Below are 14,362 nucleotides of genomic sequence, written 5' to 3'. Positions count from 1 at the left end.
TGGTGAATTTCTGAATCCATTTTATAACTTTCAGAAAGTGTTTTTTTTTTTTTTTGCATTTGCAAATACACTTATAATTTTTTTCGTGGTGATTCCTGCATTCCTTTAGTGCGTGAGAAATGAGCCATTTCATTATATATCATCCTTGACACCTTCGATGAGGCTGGAGAATGGGGTGGCAGATATCAGACCTGGCACCGTGAGCGGCTTAAGTTTGGAGTGCCTGTTTTTGCCCCTTTTCCTTCTCTGAGCTTTACTGTCTAAGAGGGGGGTGAGATCTTCTCCCTCTTCAAACCATCGATCTGAACCCTGACTAGAATCCTTACAAGGTAACAGTATGAGAGCTTGCACATTAGAGATCTTATCCCAGTCACCAGACTTTTGGCAAAACAATTCAAGGTTGAGACCAAGCCGTTCTTTTCAAAACAGAAACAAGAACAATATCTGAAGCAAAGATGAAGTTTAAACAGATGAAGACTCTCAAACTAAACCCTCAACAATCAAACCAAGTCTCCAAAAGACAAGAAAACAAGCAAAAAACTGTAACCAAAACTGCATGTCAGAGGAGACACAGATGAGAGCTCTTAAACAGAAACAGACTTCTTCTCAGGCAGGAGCAGAGAAACAGAACCAACAGGCAATTAAGGAAGAAAAGCAAACAGTATCTAAACCAAAACCAAAACCAGAAAAGGACTCCCACCAAATCCCACACTGGGGAATTGGGGCTTTTCTGGACACCGAGCCGTGCCTGCTGCTGAAGGGCACCTACTGACTCCTACAGAGTCCCGGACAGTTCAAAGAACCCCAGGGGCGTGGCAGGGGCTCCTGGTCCCGCGCACGAGGGACTTACCCGGCCTGGGCACCCAACCCACCAACCGCCTGCTTCCTTTCAGCAGCGAAGCGTGAAAGGCACCTGATGCCTCAAGAGGGAGCATGGGGAGAACCCCTGAGACGGAGAGCTCTGGGCGGCTGCTGGGATCGCCCTGCAGTCCCTGCCGCGGGGTCAGCCCCCCACAAGCAGCCGGGACCACACCCCGTAGCTCAGGCCCCGGGACTCACCGGGGTCTCCATGGCCCCCTCTGGAGTAGCCAAAACCTGTAACCGGAAGCAGGTACAAAAGCCAGTACTTGAGGGGCAGGTGCTGATGCTAATAAAGCGGCTTAGTTGCAGATGCTGGCCACCTGGAAGATGGGGACTCACGTCTCTAAGCCCATCTGCACCTCTCAGTGGAGGCCGAGGCTTTCTAAGGAGGGAGAGGGGATCAGAACAGAGAGGTCAGGGCAGGGGCTGCAGAGTTCTCTACGAGCAGAGGGGCACAGTCCTTTCCGATAAGGCCAGGGATGGTCTGGGTGCATCGTCCTGGCTCCATGTCATCCCAGCTCCACGTCATCCCGGCTTCATGTCATCCTGGCTCCAAGGATGAAGGTCAGCAAATGTCCCAGAGCTGGGATGCCACACGGTCAGGGTCTGTATTTTTTGAAGTTAGTTCCTAAGATTCTTCTACAAACATGCTGTTCATCCACGAGCCACATATTAGTCAGAGTCCACACTTACACAAACAATGTCAAAAGAACGGTGGGGCGGGTTGCAATTTCCCACCATTAAAATTTTCCACTGTTACAGCATCACTAATAGCAGCAGATTTTTCCCCCTGTTTTCCATTCATTATCATAAAATGCTTAGAGAAAAATGCAATGAACGAACTGAACTATCTCAGAAATGGCCTGGCCCATCCCCACCCCCAACCTGAGAAAGTGCTGGGGGCCTGAGGGGGTTGCGACAAGGTCAGGCCTGGAAGACAGGCCCTGCCGGCCGTCAGGAGGCTGCTGACAGTGGAAAGATCTGAAAATGGGCCGCCCCAGCCTGGCCTGGGGTCTCCTGAAAGCCTGGAGCTGAGAGAAGACTGCTTGGCACCTGCTGCCCTCCAGCAGGGGCCAACCACAGGGCCCCCAGAGGTGGCGGAAGCGGGAGAACAAGGGAGAGAGTAAGGGTTAGAGTCTCAGGTGAGCCTGGGGAAAAGACCCCAACCAGGCCACGGGTCAGGCAGACCCTCAGCTGACCCACTAGAAGGGCCTGGTGGCCCCCGGGAAGGAAAGCTTCTCTCCAGCAGCGGGAGGGCCAGGCAAGCCCTTGGCAAGAGCAGTCCCTACTGCCCACTGCCCGGAGGGGTGGCTGGCAAACCGAGAAAGGCGGCCTTCACGCTGCCTGTCACCACCAGAGCTGATTAAGTAGAGACAAGGATTTGTGTGGATGCAGGTGATCTGAGGGGACGGAGGGTTATGCACCCTGAGAGACCGTCCTGACATGTCATCTCGAACCGACCCATTTTATAAGGAGAAGAAAAAGGTGCACAGGGGGCTTGAAATACAGGGAAAAGGTTCATCAGATAAGGGCTGCAGCCTGACCATCTGCTGAACCTGTGTCCTGGGCGCGAAGTCCCTCCCCTGGGCACCGGGGCTCCGATACCATCTGGGTCAGAAGTCTCGCTTCCTCCTGGGGCACAAAGGTCGAACTGCTTGCAGGTCTCCTGGAGTCAGGGGGGGTCATACCTCTAGTTCCTGGAACGCCAGCTTTCTATCTGCTTTAGTCGCTCAGCTGGGCAGGGGCCGCAGCGGGCTGGCCAGGGACTTGCCTGAACACTCCCCAACCAGGGGCACAGTTAGGCCGTGGGCATGGGATCGAGCCCCCCCTTCACTGCTGCCTGGGGCACCCGGGCCCAAAGAGGGTGACCCACCTTCCCCCGGACAGGAGGGTGGCTGGGGAGGGGAGGAGAGAGTCACCCCTCCATCCTGTGGAAAGGGAAAGAGGCGACCAAAATAGAGAGAACAAGTTTTCCTGGGATGGGGAGCCCCGGTGGTGGGGGAGGAGCACCAGGACACCCCCTCCTCCACCTGCCTGTCTCCCCATTTCTCTCTCTCTCTCTTTTCTCTCCCTCCCCCCCTCCCCGCTGTCTTCCCCTGCCCTGTCTCTGCACCCACTGCTCTCTCCACCCACCCCATTCCCCGCCTCAATGGAGGAGGAGGAAGCTCGGGGCGGGTTCCTTTAGCTTGACTGGGACAGTTTCCTTTCTGCCGGCGCCTCTGCTAGAGCCGAGAGGAGGAGATCGTCAGCGGCCGGCGCGGGCTCGCTCGGGGCATGGGGACCCCGTGGGCGCCCTGGCCGCTCCTCTGGGCCGTGCTACAGCTAGGCTGGCGGCCAGGATGGCTTCTAGGTAGGTGGGTCAGGACTGGGTGGTGAGGGTCAGGCTGGGAACAGCCTCAGGCCCTCTGCCTGGTGGGGGAGCGGGGGCTGGTGGGTGACGCTGTGGTGGCCCAGGCCCCTGAGGCCTGCAGTGGCCCTGGCAGGGGGCTGCGCGCTCTGAGCCGGGGGACGGCTCTCCCAGCTCCCCTGGTGGTGAGGCCGAACTGTCCCAGCCCCTCTGCAGTGTCCAGTGGGCTGGCAAGCCTGTACCCTTCTCTGTAGGATGACAGGCCTGCACTGGCCAGAACCCCAAACCTGGGCCCAGCGGCCCCCACTGTGTTTTCCTGGGATGGACCAGCTTCCCAGGGAGCTGACTGGCTCCTGAGGTGATAGGCAGTTTGGTCCAGAGTCTTACTCTAGTTACATCAAAAGTAACTGTGAATAAAGACTGTCCCCCCAACCCCCTTGGGGACCTGGGGTCTCTGGATGAGAGTCCCAGGTAAGAGCCTAGGCACAGCTCACAGCGTCCATAGTGGGTTCTGGAGAGGGGCCCGGCCCTGAGCCCCTGTGCAAGCCCCCTGCCCCCCAGCAGGCCTGGCAGGCCCATGTCTCAGTCTGACAGTCAGGGAGCAGGGCCCCCCGCTGCCCCCTCCTCAGCCAGCCCTGCCCAGATGGGAACTGGGTAAAGTGGATCCCTCATACCCAGCCCAGGGCCTTTGCTCTGGTCCTCTGGGGGATGGGGTGGGAGGAGAGGGCCCCTGGGGGGACCAAGGTGAGATAGGGCAGCCCTGGCTGTGGATCCTGGTGCCCAAGGACCCTCCGTCACTCTGCCCCTCCACGTCTGCTTGGTGACAATGGGGCACCAGGCAGCGGCCTCCCCTCCTCGACATGGTCTTTGCCTCCAGGAAGACCTCAGGGCCATGGAAAAACTCAAAGTTGAGGCCAGTAGTCCGGGGGCCTGTAGCCGAAAGGTGCCCAGTGGAAGGCCTGGTGGGGAGCCCAGACATAGGGGCAGCGTGGGTGTGTGTCACCTGGGAGGAGGACTCGAGGTGTCAAGGCAGCTGTGACCTGCCCCCCCGTGGCCTGGTCCCCAACCGGACCCCTCCCAAAGCAGGGAAAAATGAGGATGTGCTTCCTCTCTCAGACCCTCTGTTTCAGAGCATTAGCCTGTGTCCTGAGATTTTCAAACTCAGCGTGCCTCGTTTCCCCATCTCTGACCTGGGCTTCAGGGGTGGCCCCGCTCAGCACCGAGTACAGCGCTGCCGTGTGGCATGCGGGGTCCTCCTCCTGCTCTCACCCCGGACACAGGGCTCAGGCCTTAGGGGGCTTTTTATTCAATGACATCTTTCCTTGCTAATTCATTCACTATATTTATGATGTTATTCATTCTCATGGAAACCCCCTCCTTATATGCACGTTTTTCTTGCACTTTATGAAATATCCCAAACCCAGGGGGGTGTGCCATGCTGCCGAGGCGGGTAAGTGAGCCCATGAGCCCCGGACAGCGCCCAGCCGCAGGGTCCTGGGGCCATGCAGACCCCTTGGTAACGCTGGCCGGCGCAGCCTGTGACACACTGTTTAAGTCAGGTTGCTTTATTCATTTTTCAACTTACAATTTTGAAAAATATTTGAAACATACGGAATAGTTACTAGAACAACAGTGAATGCCCTTCACCCAGAGTCGCCACTGGCCGACATTGGCACGTTTGCTGTGTGTCTCAGCAGCGGTGAGACACACCGCAGACTGGTTGGCTTCACCCCAGAAGGTTGTGGTTGCCCAGCTCGGCAGCTGGAAGCCGAGATCGAGGTGTCGGCCTGGCAGGCTCATCAAAGGTCCGAGGGAGGGTCGGGCCCAGGCCTCTCCGGCCCCTGGTGGTGTGGTCAGTCCTTCTCGGGGCTGGGCTGGTAGACTCGTCACCCCATCTCTGCTCCGTCTTCACGTGGCCTCTCCTGTGTGTGTCTGTCCAGATGCCCTTCTTCTTATCAGGACACAGTCATGTGTATTAGGGCCGCCCTCGGGACCTCACCGGAATAATGACCCACGCAGCCTGTTCCCCACAATGGCCTCCCTGAAGCGCTGGGTCAGGACTCAGCACGTGAGTCTGGGTCCACATCCCGTCTCTGTACGTCACCAAGATCTGGGCTGAGCCCCTGAGAGTGCAGCACACACCCCCTCGCCCCAGGACAGTAGCTCCCGTAGCCTGAGTTCAGATGCCCCTACAGCCACCCATGCCCCCAGAGCCAAGCCCAGCGCTGCCTGCGGGTTTGGAGGCCACTGAGCCCAGCTTCCTCTGACCAGAGCAGGCCCCGCGCCTTGTCTTCGCCGCCCCGGGATTCTTTTCTGTTAAAAAAAATATATATCAAATCTCAATTTTCTTTCACATACGTGAAGCCTCAGAACCAGTGCTGTTTTGACTGGAGAACAGCTGACACCATGTCCTGTTAGTTTTCAGTGCACAATGTAATGACCCGATATTTGTCCGCGATGTGAAGTGATGGCCTGGGTAACAGCCATCGCCAAACGTAGTCACGCAGTTTTTTTCTTCTAATGAAAATTGTCAAGATCACTCTCCTGCCTACTTTCAAACGTTCAGTAGTTGGGCCCCAGTCTCTGCCCTGGAATTCTGGACCGGCCTCTCCCCTCGCACGGTGCACTGGAGTCGGTCAGTAAAGGTATTTCCCACTGAGATAGGGGTGCGCAGTTTTGAACCTACTTGCATGTACCAAGACTGAACAAAAATAATCCCATATTGCAAAACCTGAGGTGCGGGTTTCTCACTGTCAGAGAAAGAAGAAAACCCTGTGGCATCAGGCTGGCATTGGATTGGAGCTTGAACTCTGGGCTTCTGGCAGACTCTCACAGCAGCCGCCCTGCCGGGACGGCGTCACTGCCCCCAGGGTCCCACTGCTACTCCTGCCCAGCAGCACCGGACGGTCGCTGAACCCTGAAATCCTGTGTCCTTTCCTTTCCTCACAGCCGCCGCCTGGAGTGCTCTTACTGACTCACATCTAATGCATGGTCGTATTTTCCCAACCAGTCTCAAGGTTTCCAGAGGCAGTAAAAGCATCAGAGGTGGGCAGACCGCGGGGTGCAGAAGGGGTGTCCCAGCGAGCGCGCACTCCCGTGGGAGGGGCAGCCTGGGCACAGCCCCAGGTACGGGGACTTGCACCTGGTGTTGCAGGTTTTCTGACCTTTTAGGAGAGAAATCCAAATGTTTATGTGACATCTTCTGTTTTATGTGTTAATAAATTCTAGTTGTTTTTTTTTTTTTTTAAGTTCTCTGTGAGGGTAAAGGGGAAAAAATGTATTTTAAGGTCAAATGTACCCACCATAGCCATTTTGTGAGTCCTGGCCAAAAGCTTATGAGAACAGATGACATTTAAATAAATAACTACAGTCACCCCTTGGCGTTCCGGGGGTCTGTGTGCCGAAATGCAAGGCTGCCCAGGGCCCTTATGTTATAAAAGGATGTGGTGTTTGAACAGAACATCAGCAGATGCGCCCGCAATCTCTTGCCTCGCGTGGATTCAGCAAATGCCCAGCAAATGGCAAATCCAAGTTTTGCATTTTGGAATTTCCTGGGGTTTTGGGTTCTTTCCAGTATTTCGACCCAAGAGGGGTTGAGTCCGTGGATGCAGCACCCACGGATGCGAGGGGCTGGGGGTTTAGAATTACTGAGTGTAGTCGCTCACACGATGCCCCCGGGACTTCGTCGTCGGCAGCCGTCCGTCTCGAGAGACGATGGCGTAGCTTCTTGAGAGTCTATCTGCACCGCCGAGACTTACTCATCTTATAACTGGCGGTTCCCACCTTCTGACCCCCTTCGCCACCCACCCCGACCCCTGGCAACCAGAGGCCCGCTCTCTGTGTTCGTGAAGTCGCTCTTTGCTCTGTTTTGCTGTTTCTGCTTCAGAGCTCGCGCATCAGGAGGTTACATGCACTTTCTCGTGCTCTGCCTGACTTACCCCACTCCGCGCGTGTCCCCCAGGTCTGTCCCGGCTGTCAACGACGGCCAGGCCGCATTCCTTCTACGCTGAGTAACAGTCCACTGTGTGTGTGCCACACTGTCCTCCAGTTGTCTGTTGACGGGCACTTAGGCTGTTTCCTGTCTTGGCCACAGAAAACGCTGCATGACTGTGGCCGTCACTTGTCTTTTCTGGGAGTGTTGTGTGTTTTTTTCAGATAGTTACCCAGACATGGAATTGCTGGGTCATATGGTGGTTCTATTTTTAACTTTTTGAGGAGTGTTCGCACTGTTTCCACAGCGGCTGCCCCAGTCTGCATTCCCGCCAGCAGGGCACTAGGGTTTCCCTTTCTCCGCATCCTCGCCAGCACATGTTGTTTGTTGATTTGTTGATGGTGCCGTTCTGACAGGTGTGAGGTGGCATCTCATTGTGGTTTTTATTTGCATTTCTCTGAAGATTAGTGGTGTTGAGCATCCTTTCATGTGCCTGTGGGCCCTCTCTATGTCCTCCTTGGAAAAACGCCTGTTCAGCTGCTTTGCCCATTTGTAATTAGATTTTTTTTTCTTTTGAGTTATTTGGGTTCTTTATGTATTCTGTACCTCAACCCCTTATCAGACGTATGACTTACAGACGTTTCCTCCCTTTCTGTAGGCTGCATTTCCATTTTGTTGATGGTTTCTTGCTGTGCAAAAGCCTTGTGGCCCCACTGGGCTGTTTCTGCTTTGGGTGCCCGCCCTGCCTTCTGGAAGGCCCCAGGCCAGGTGCGCAGGTGCCCACAACCAGGGTGTTTCTGATGCTTGGTTGTGGAGGATCACAGAGGTGTTGGTCCTTCTTGGGGCACTCATCGGGGACTCCACAATGGGGTCGTTCTCTCTGGGCTTCCTTCCCTTTTGTCATGAGTAAGAGACTCACGGGGGCAGGTGCCCAGGGAGGGACCCACCTTGTCGAGTCCGGATTCTGTGAGAGGTGCCAAAAAGAGCCAACAGACGAGGGACTCACTTGGTCCCAGATCAAGGTTGGGGGGCAGCTGAAGTTCTAAACTGCAGAGAAGAAGGGTCCCCTCTTCCGCACAGGGTGAGAACAGGGTCCCAGGGCCTGTCAGCAGGGCCCACGCTGGGCTCTGTGGAGGGGGCCTGTGAAGGAAGGAGAGGGGGCTTCATGCGTTCCGTGGCCCCCAGGGGAGCTTCCTGAGTGGGGGTCTGTGTGGAGGCCCCGGCAGGCTGCCTATGGGTGGAGGCACAGACCTGGAGAGCAGGTAGGAGAGCACCCTCGGGGGTGCCATCCAGATGGGCCTTCCCGGGGCATCGGTGAGGGGCACTGGCTCGCAGCACTGGGCATTAGTGGTTGACCCACGGGCACGGGGGCCACGGAACCCACGCTCTGCGCTCCGTTGCTGCACAGTTACCGCATGGCATGGCCAAGTCTGTGTCCACCTCGGACCATCACTCACGTGACACTTTCTCTGAAAGGACTTGGGTGCTTTCCGAAAAAATGCATGAGGAGGATGGGCGTCAGCAGTGCCAAGGGGGCGGGGCTGGTGTTCTGGAGGTTTGGGCGCACAAAGGAGAAGAGGTCTGGCTGTGTCCCCACTGATGTTTGTGCCACCTCCCCCAGCCCCCACAAGGCCTCCATCTGTCCCGGCCACCCCCAGCCCAGACCTAGCCCCCTCCAGGCCCCACTGGCCTCCATGACGCTCATGCCCCTCCCAGCCCATGGGACCTGCCCTCTGCAGAGCCGGGTGGTGGGGGTGGGGGTCTCCTGGCTCAGGCTCACGTCCAGCTGGCACTTGATGGGATCCTTAGGGACAGCACCAGCAGCTGCAGGACTGTCCCTGTGCCAGCCTTGACCATGTGTCAACGGCCAGGAGAGGCGCCAGGGGAGGGGCCATGGCCTCTCCAAGCCAGTGTCCTCAGTACAGATGGGGGGGCGGGGGGTAGAGAAGGTCCTGTGTGCCCCTGAGCAGGGCTCCACAAATGCAAGGGCATCGGGAACACCGCAGGCCCCTCGGGTCTCACTGCACGCAGGCCCACCTGCCCTCTCTGCATTTCTGTGGTTTTGTCCCACGTCAGACACTCAGTGCGGATGGGGTGGGGTGTTGGGGGCATCCTGGTCACACGTGCACTGATGTGGCTCAGACAGAAGGGGCGCTGGGTCTCAGCACCGTCATGTTCTCCTCGGAGCCACCGCCGGCGCGCGGAGCGGGCCTCCCACAAGGCAGGGCGGGCCCGTGGCAGCCAGCCTGGCCTTGGGGCCAGAGGTGTCCAGCGTGGGAACCAGTCCCGGCTTAGGAGGGACACACGGCCGGGAGAGCAGGCGTGTGCACGTGTGTGTGAGTGGGGGGAGGGCGGAGCATAGCCAAGCCTGTGCGTGCATTCCTGTGTCAGAGCCCAGAGCCCCCTCCCATGGGGGCGTCCCCAGACCTCCTGCACGTCCTTGCTTTGGGGAGCGTGGGCTGGAGCCCAGGTCATCGGGGCCTCCGTGTCTGTCCACCTCAGGGTCAATGGTGCAGCTGGCCTCTGACCTTCAACCCCCATGGCCATGGCAGAAGATGTGCCAGGTCAGCAGTACCCACTTGGGGGTCCCAGCTCTGAGCTTGTCCTGAGATGGGGGCAAAGGCTGGCTTCTGAGGCCATGGGCTCTCCATGGAAGCCCCCACCAGCCCAGCTCAGCCCAGAGCCCGGTTACCCACCCCACCTACCAGCACAGTGCACACAGGTCGGGGACCTGGGGTGCAGAGCTGGGGATCTGGAGTCAATGAGGGAGCGTGAAGGCCCCACAATCACCTCTCGGGGGGCCTAGCGTCAGAGCCAGAGGCAGCCCAGTCCCCGGTCTCTGGAGAATCCCTGGATCCTGTCATGGAGTCGCCTGCTGGGAGGCGCGTGCCCCGTCCCCGGAGGTGTGCGAGGAGAAGCTGCGGGACTCTGGCACAGGCTCTGCACAGGGGGTTCCAGCGTGGGCTGGGCTTTCCAGAACCTTCCTATCTCACAGGGTGTACGGGCAGGCGGGAAGGGGTTCTTGGTGGGCTGCCGCCTGCCCTTCCTCAGGACCCGCTGGTCCTCCCTCCGCGCCCCAGAAACCCCGCACAGGTTCCTCACCTTCCAGCCGCCCCAGCTCACCGTGGCCGAAGGGGAGACCGCCACCTTCACCTGCAGCTTCTCCAACATGTCTGACCAATTTGTGCTCAACTGGTATCGCATGAGCCCCAGCAACCAGACGGACAAGCTGGCCGCCTTTCCTGAGGACAGCAGCCAGGCCCACAGGGACCCGCGCTTCCGCGTGACTTGGCTGCCCAACAGGCGGGACTTCGAAATGAGCGTCCTCACTGCCCAGCGCAATGACAGTGGCATCTACCTCTGTGGTGTCATCTATCTGCCCCCCAAGACGCAGATCCATGAGAGCCTCCCCGTCGAGCTCACGGTGACAGGTGCAGGGGCTGCGCAGGGCGGGGCGGGTGGCCTGCTGGGCCCAGTGGCAGGGACCCTCCACGTTTCACTCCAGGACACGTCCCACATCCAGGACCACAGTGACTCTGTGCCTGGAAGCACCCCAGACCCACTTGTCCTGGGGGGGGGCGGGGGGCAGGGGCCTCTCAGGCTGTGGTGTGCAGGCCTCGGGGCAATTGGTCAGCGCAGGTGCAGGACCGCGTCCCCTCAGGACCTGAAGAGGTCAGGGCAGGACAGAGCCCTAAACCCCTGCCTGTGCACCCACCCCTGAGTCTCTCTCCTCTTTGTCTGCAGAGAGAGCCCTAGAACTGCCCACTGAGAGCCCCAGCCACCCAACGAGGCCCACGGGCAAACTACAGGGCCTGGTCATCGGGGTCTCAAGCGTCCTGGTGGCCGTCCTGCTGCTGCTGCTGCTGACCTGGGTCCTGACCACCACCTTTCCCAGGGCCACTCGAGGTAACGCCCCACCCAGATGGAGCCCAAGGCACTGCCTGCGGCCTTGTCTGCCAACCCTGCCCTCCACTGTGAACACCCAGGGAGGGAGTGGACCGGCCCGGTCAGGGTCTGGGGTCCCCTTAGAGACCCCAGCCATGTTCCCCGCTCTCAGGAGGCACTTGAGGGGAAAGCAGCTGTCACAGTCACTCAGGAAGGCAAGGAGAGTCCCCCAGGCTGAGCCATTACCAAACCTCCAGCAGCACCTCAGGCCACAGGACAGGGTGACCGTGCCTCTAACAGCCACTAGGCACCTGTGGTGAGAGCCACAGACACCTCTGACCACCAGGGGAAGGCTGTGGCTGTCCACCTCCCCCACACATCCTGATGGGGTGGTCCTCACTGAGTCACTCTGATGATCAGTGGACGTCTCTGGGGCTGGAAGGGGCCACTGCCCAGAGGGGCCCAGCCCCGGGTTGGGCCAGCCCTTCTGCAGGTCCCACCCCACCAGAGGCTCTGGCTGTGCTCTCTCCGACGGACACCTAGGGGTCACGACGTAGCCAACAGAAAGAGGCCCCACAGTGGTCCAGACAAGGGCAGCCACAGGCCTGCACACTGGTCCCTGAGTGGTTGGGGACAGCAACCACACTGACCTGCGATCCAGGGGTCACATTGTCCTCCTGCAGATGTTCTGAAGTGTGCTCTGTGTCCCGGGCGCTGGTCACGGGTGGGAACGCACATGGCATGCCCGTGCAGCATCCGTCCGGGGGATGCTGCCACAGCATCACTGATCGTGTGTCTGCTGCGTGCTCTGTGGCGCCAGCTGGGGACCCAGGGGAGCGCCAGGCCCAGCCAGGCTTGCAACCAGAGGCAGCAAGAGCACTGGGCCTAGAAGCCGACCGTCCTCCATGGCCATGAACCCAGGCAACTCACATTCAGACAGGACCCTGGGGGGTGACCAAGGGCTCAGGGGCTTTCATGGAGAGGGGGGCAGGCAGGGCAGATGCTTAGGGCCCTTCCTGCAGCCAGAGGCCTTCCCAACACTCCACCCCTCCCAACGAGACCCCCACTGAGGCTTTCCCCTGTGTGGCTCCCTGACTCCCCCTGTGTTTCTTTGCAGGGCCCTGTGCCTGCTGGCGGGAGGACCCACCTCTGGTGAGTTTCCTGCTTCTTCTGGCCGTGGTGCTGGGGGCTCGTGGGGAAGGGGGAGGGGCCGGCAACTCTGCCCCAGGGGCGAGTGGCCTCGGGAATAGCCACACCTGTACACCACCAGATGGGCTTATTTGACCTTGGGGGTGGGGCTTAGGCCTGGCCAAAGTATGTGTGTGTGTGCGTGTGCACAGGCTTGTGCATGTATGCATGTATGCATGTGTGCACATGTGCATTGTGTGCAAGTGCGCAGGCGTGAGTGCGCATGTGGGCAGGTGTGTGTGCACAGCACACCAGCCGCTCGGAGAACACTGACTCCTTTCTCCCTCTCTCCTAAGAAGGAGGGGCCTTCTGCAGGGCCTGTGTTTTCTGTGGACTATGAGGAGCTGGACTTCCAGTGGCAGAAGACCCCCGAGCCCTCTGTCCCCTCGGTCCCACAAGAGACGGAGTATGCCACTATTGTCTTCCCCGGCAGATCGGGCTCCCTCGGCCGCAGGGCCTCGGCCGATAACCTGCAGGGGCCCTGGCTGCTGAGAATCGAGGACGGACACTGCTCTTGGCCCCTCTGATGGCTCCTTGCCAGCCCCTGGCCCTCAGACCAAGCGTGAGCAGGGTGTGGTGACCCCCTAGAGGAGCACACAGCAGTGGGAGCCATCTGGGGCTGAGCCCTGTTAGGGTCACACCCCTGCCTGGCTCTCCTCGGAGTCCTCACAAGACTGGGAGAGGAGAGGGGATGCACCAGGACTGCAGGCATCGACCCCACTGAGGTCTCTCCTGAACTGCTGCCCTGTGCCTCCTACACGCCCTCCCTGGTGTCGGGGGGCTTCAGGAGCTGCTGTGGTCCTGCTGCCTCCCAGGAGAGCCAGTGCCTGGACATGGAGTGCGGGGTCCTGGTTGGAGACTCTGCCTCGGGGGGGCTGGTGAGGTGCCCCACGGTGAAGAGCTCCAGCACACACCTCGAGGGGCACACGCGGGCGCACGTGAGCCTGGTGCTTCCCAGGCCGGGGAAAGAGCTCCTGGCCGCAGTGGGTGGGCAGCACCCTGGAGTGGCCTACTCCTTGGTGTCCACTCACGCTGCTATTTAAAGGCACCCCAGAGGCTCCCACCCAGGGTGCTGGGTGGGTGCCCTCTAGCCAGGCCCACCGCCCTTTGCCCGCCTCACACAGAGCATTGGCTGTCTGGCAGGGCAGTGGTGGGCATTCGGGCACAGGGGCTCGGATGCGCGCACTTGAGAGGCCCTCTCCCTTTCTGTTATATTATAATTAAATAATGACAGAAGCTCAGAGAAAGCCCCTGGTGCTTTCCTGCTCACAGTGGAGGGTGGGGGGCAGGGGCAGGGGTTCCTGCTGGTGCCAGGCAGGTGGAGGGCTCTGACCCTCACGGTCACTGTTCCAGAAACACACAGGCCCCCTGTGGCCCCTCATCTCTGATCCCCTCAAACTCACACCCTCAGCCTCCAACTTCAGGGGGCCTCTGGGCCCTACCCCCCGGAAGCCTTTCCCAGACCCCATGCCACACAGTCCCACAGCACCCTGGCCCCAGACCACCTCCACCTGGCAGCAGGCACCCTGGGTGCTTGTGCCTGTATCTACCCCGTTGCGGCCCTTAGACATCCCCACCCCTTGTGGTCCCTCCTGCGCAGGGCCAGTGCCCCAGGCTGAGGCCAGGCCAGGTGGTAGGTGGGCTGCACCAGGCTTCAGGTGGGCAGGTTCGGGAAGCAGTGGAGAGACTGCCTGGTCCGTCCTCCGGAGGGGAAGGTGCACCACCATACTGGGTCCCTGCCTGCAATGACAGATGCCCTCAACCTGCCCGTCCCAGGGAGCCCTGTCTAGGCCCCACTGGCCTGTGCCTGCACCCTGGGGTCCTGTCCTGGGTGGGACAAGAGGTGGAGCCACCCATCCGGGAGGAGGCAAGGGTGCCAGACAAGGTTTCGAGTCATAGGGAGCCCCTTCCGGGAAGTCCGCAGTGACTCATGAGCCTGGAAAACCCAGTAGGTTCTGTGGGAAAATACTGCGGCAGCAAGGAAATCCAGGCAAGGAGCAGATGTAAAATTAACATCCTGAAATATGGGGCTGTGGTATATTCAAACGCTAACTGGTTAGCAGAAGATGTGGGAGCGAGTGGCTCCGGCTACAACAGAACAGAGAAGATCAGCGTGTGAGGTTTGCACTTCGGGAGACACGTGCGGACCC

At 59.3% G+C, this 14,362-nt stretch overlaps 1 protein-coding gene across 2 annotated transcripts; it reads left to right on the top strand.

Annotated features, from left to right (window-relative positions):
- The first annotated feature begins 3,025 nt into the window (after positions 1 to 3,025).
- Positions 3,026 to 13,450, top strand: PDCD1 (programmed cell death 1). 2 transcript variants are annotated; one of them, XM_090285645.1, is made up of 5 exons: positions 3,026 to 3,211; positions 10,220 to 10,570; positions 10,884 to 11,045; positions 12,142 to 12,176; positions 12,512 to 13,450. In XM_090285645.1, the coding sequence occupies exons 1-5, from the start codon at positions 3,136 to 3,138 to the stop codon at positions 12,737 to 12,739; spliced, it is 852 nt and encodes a 283-aa protein (XP_090141771.1). In that variant the 5' UTR covers positions 3,026 to 3,135; the 3' UTR covers positions 12,740 to 13,450. The 2 variants fall into 2 exon arrangements, with proteins under 2 accessions (XP_090141771.1, XP_090141761.1); XM_090285635.1 differs by having other exon boundaries at positions 12,509 to 13,450.
- The last annotated feature ends 912 nt before the right edge of the window (positions 13,451 to 14,362 follow it).

This window comes from Furipterus horrens, unplaced genomic scaffold (assembly GCF_987537825.1).
Source record: "Furipterus horrens unplaced genomic scaffold, mFurHor1.1.pri manual_scaffold_1, whole genome shotgun sequence".
Lineage (NCBI taxonomy): Eukaryota > Metazoa > Chordata > Mammalia > Chiroptera > Furipteridae > Furipterus > Furipterus horrens.
The sequence above is the reverse complement of the archived record's forward strand: the minus strand, read 5'-3'. Positions and strand labels throughout refer to the sequence as shown.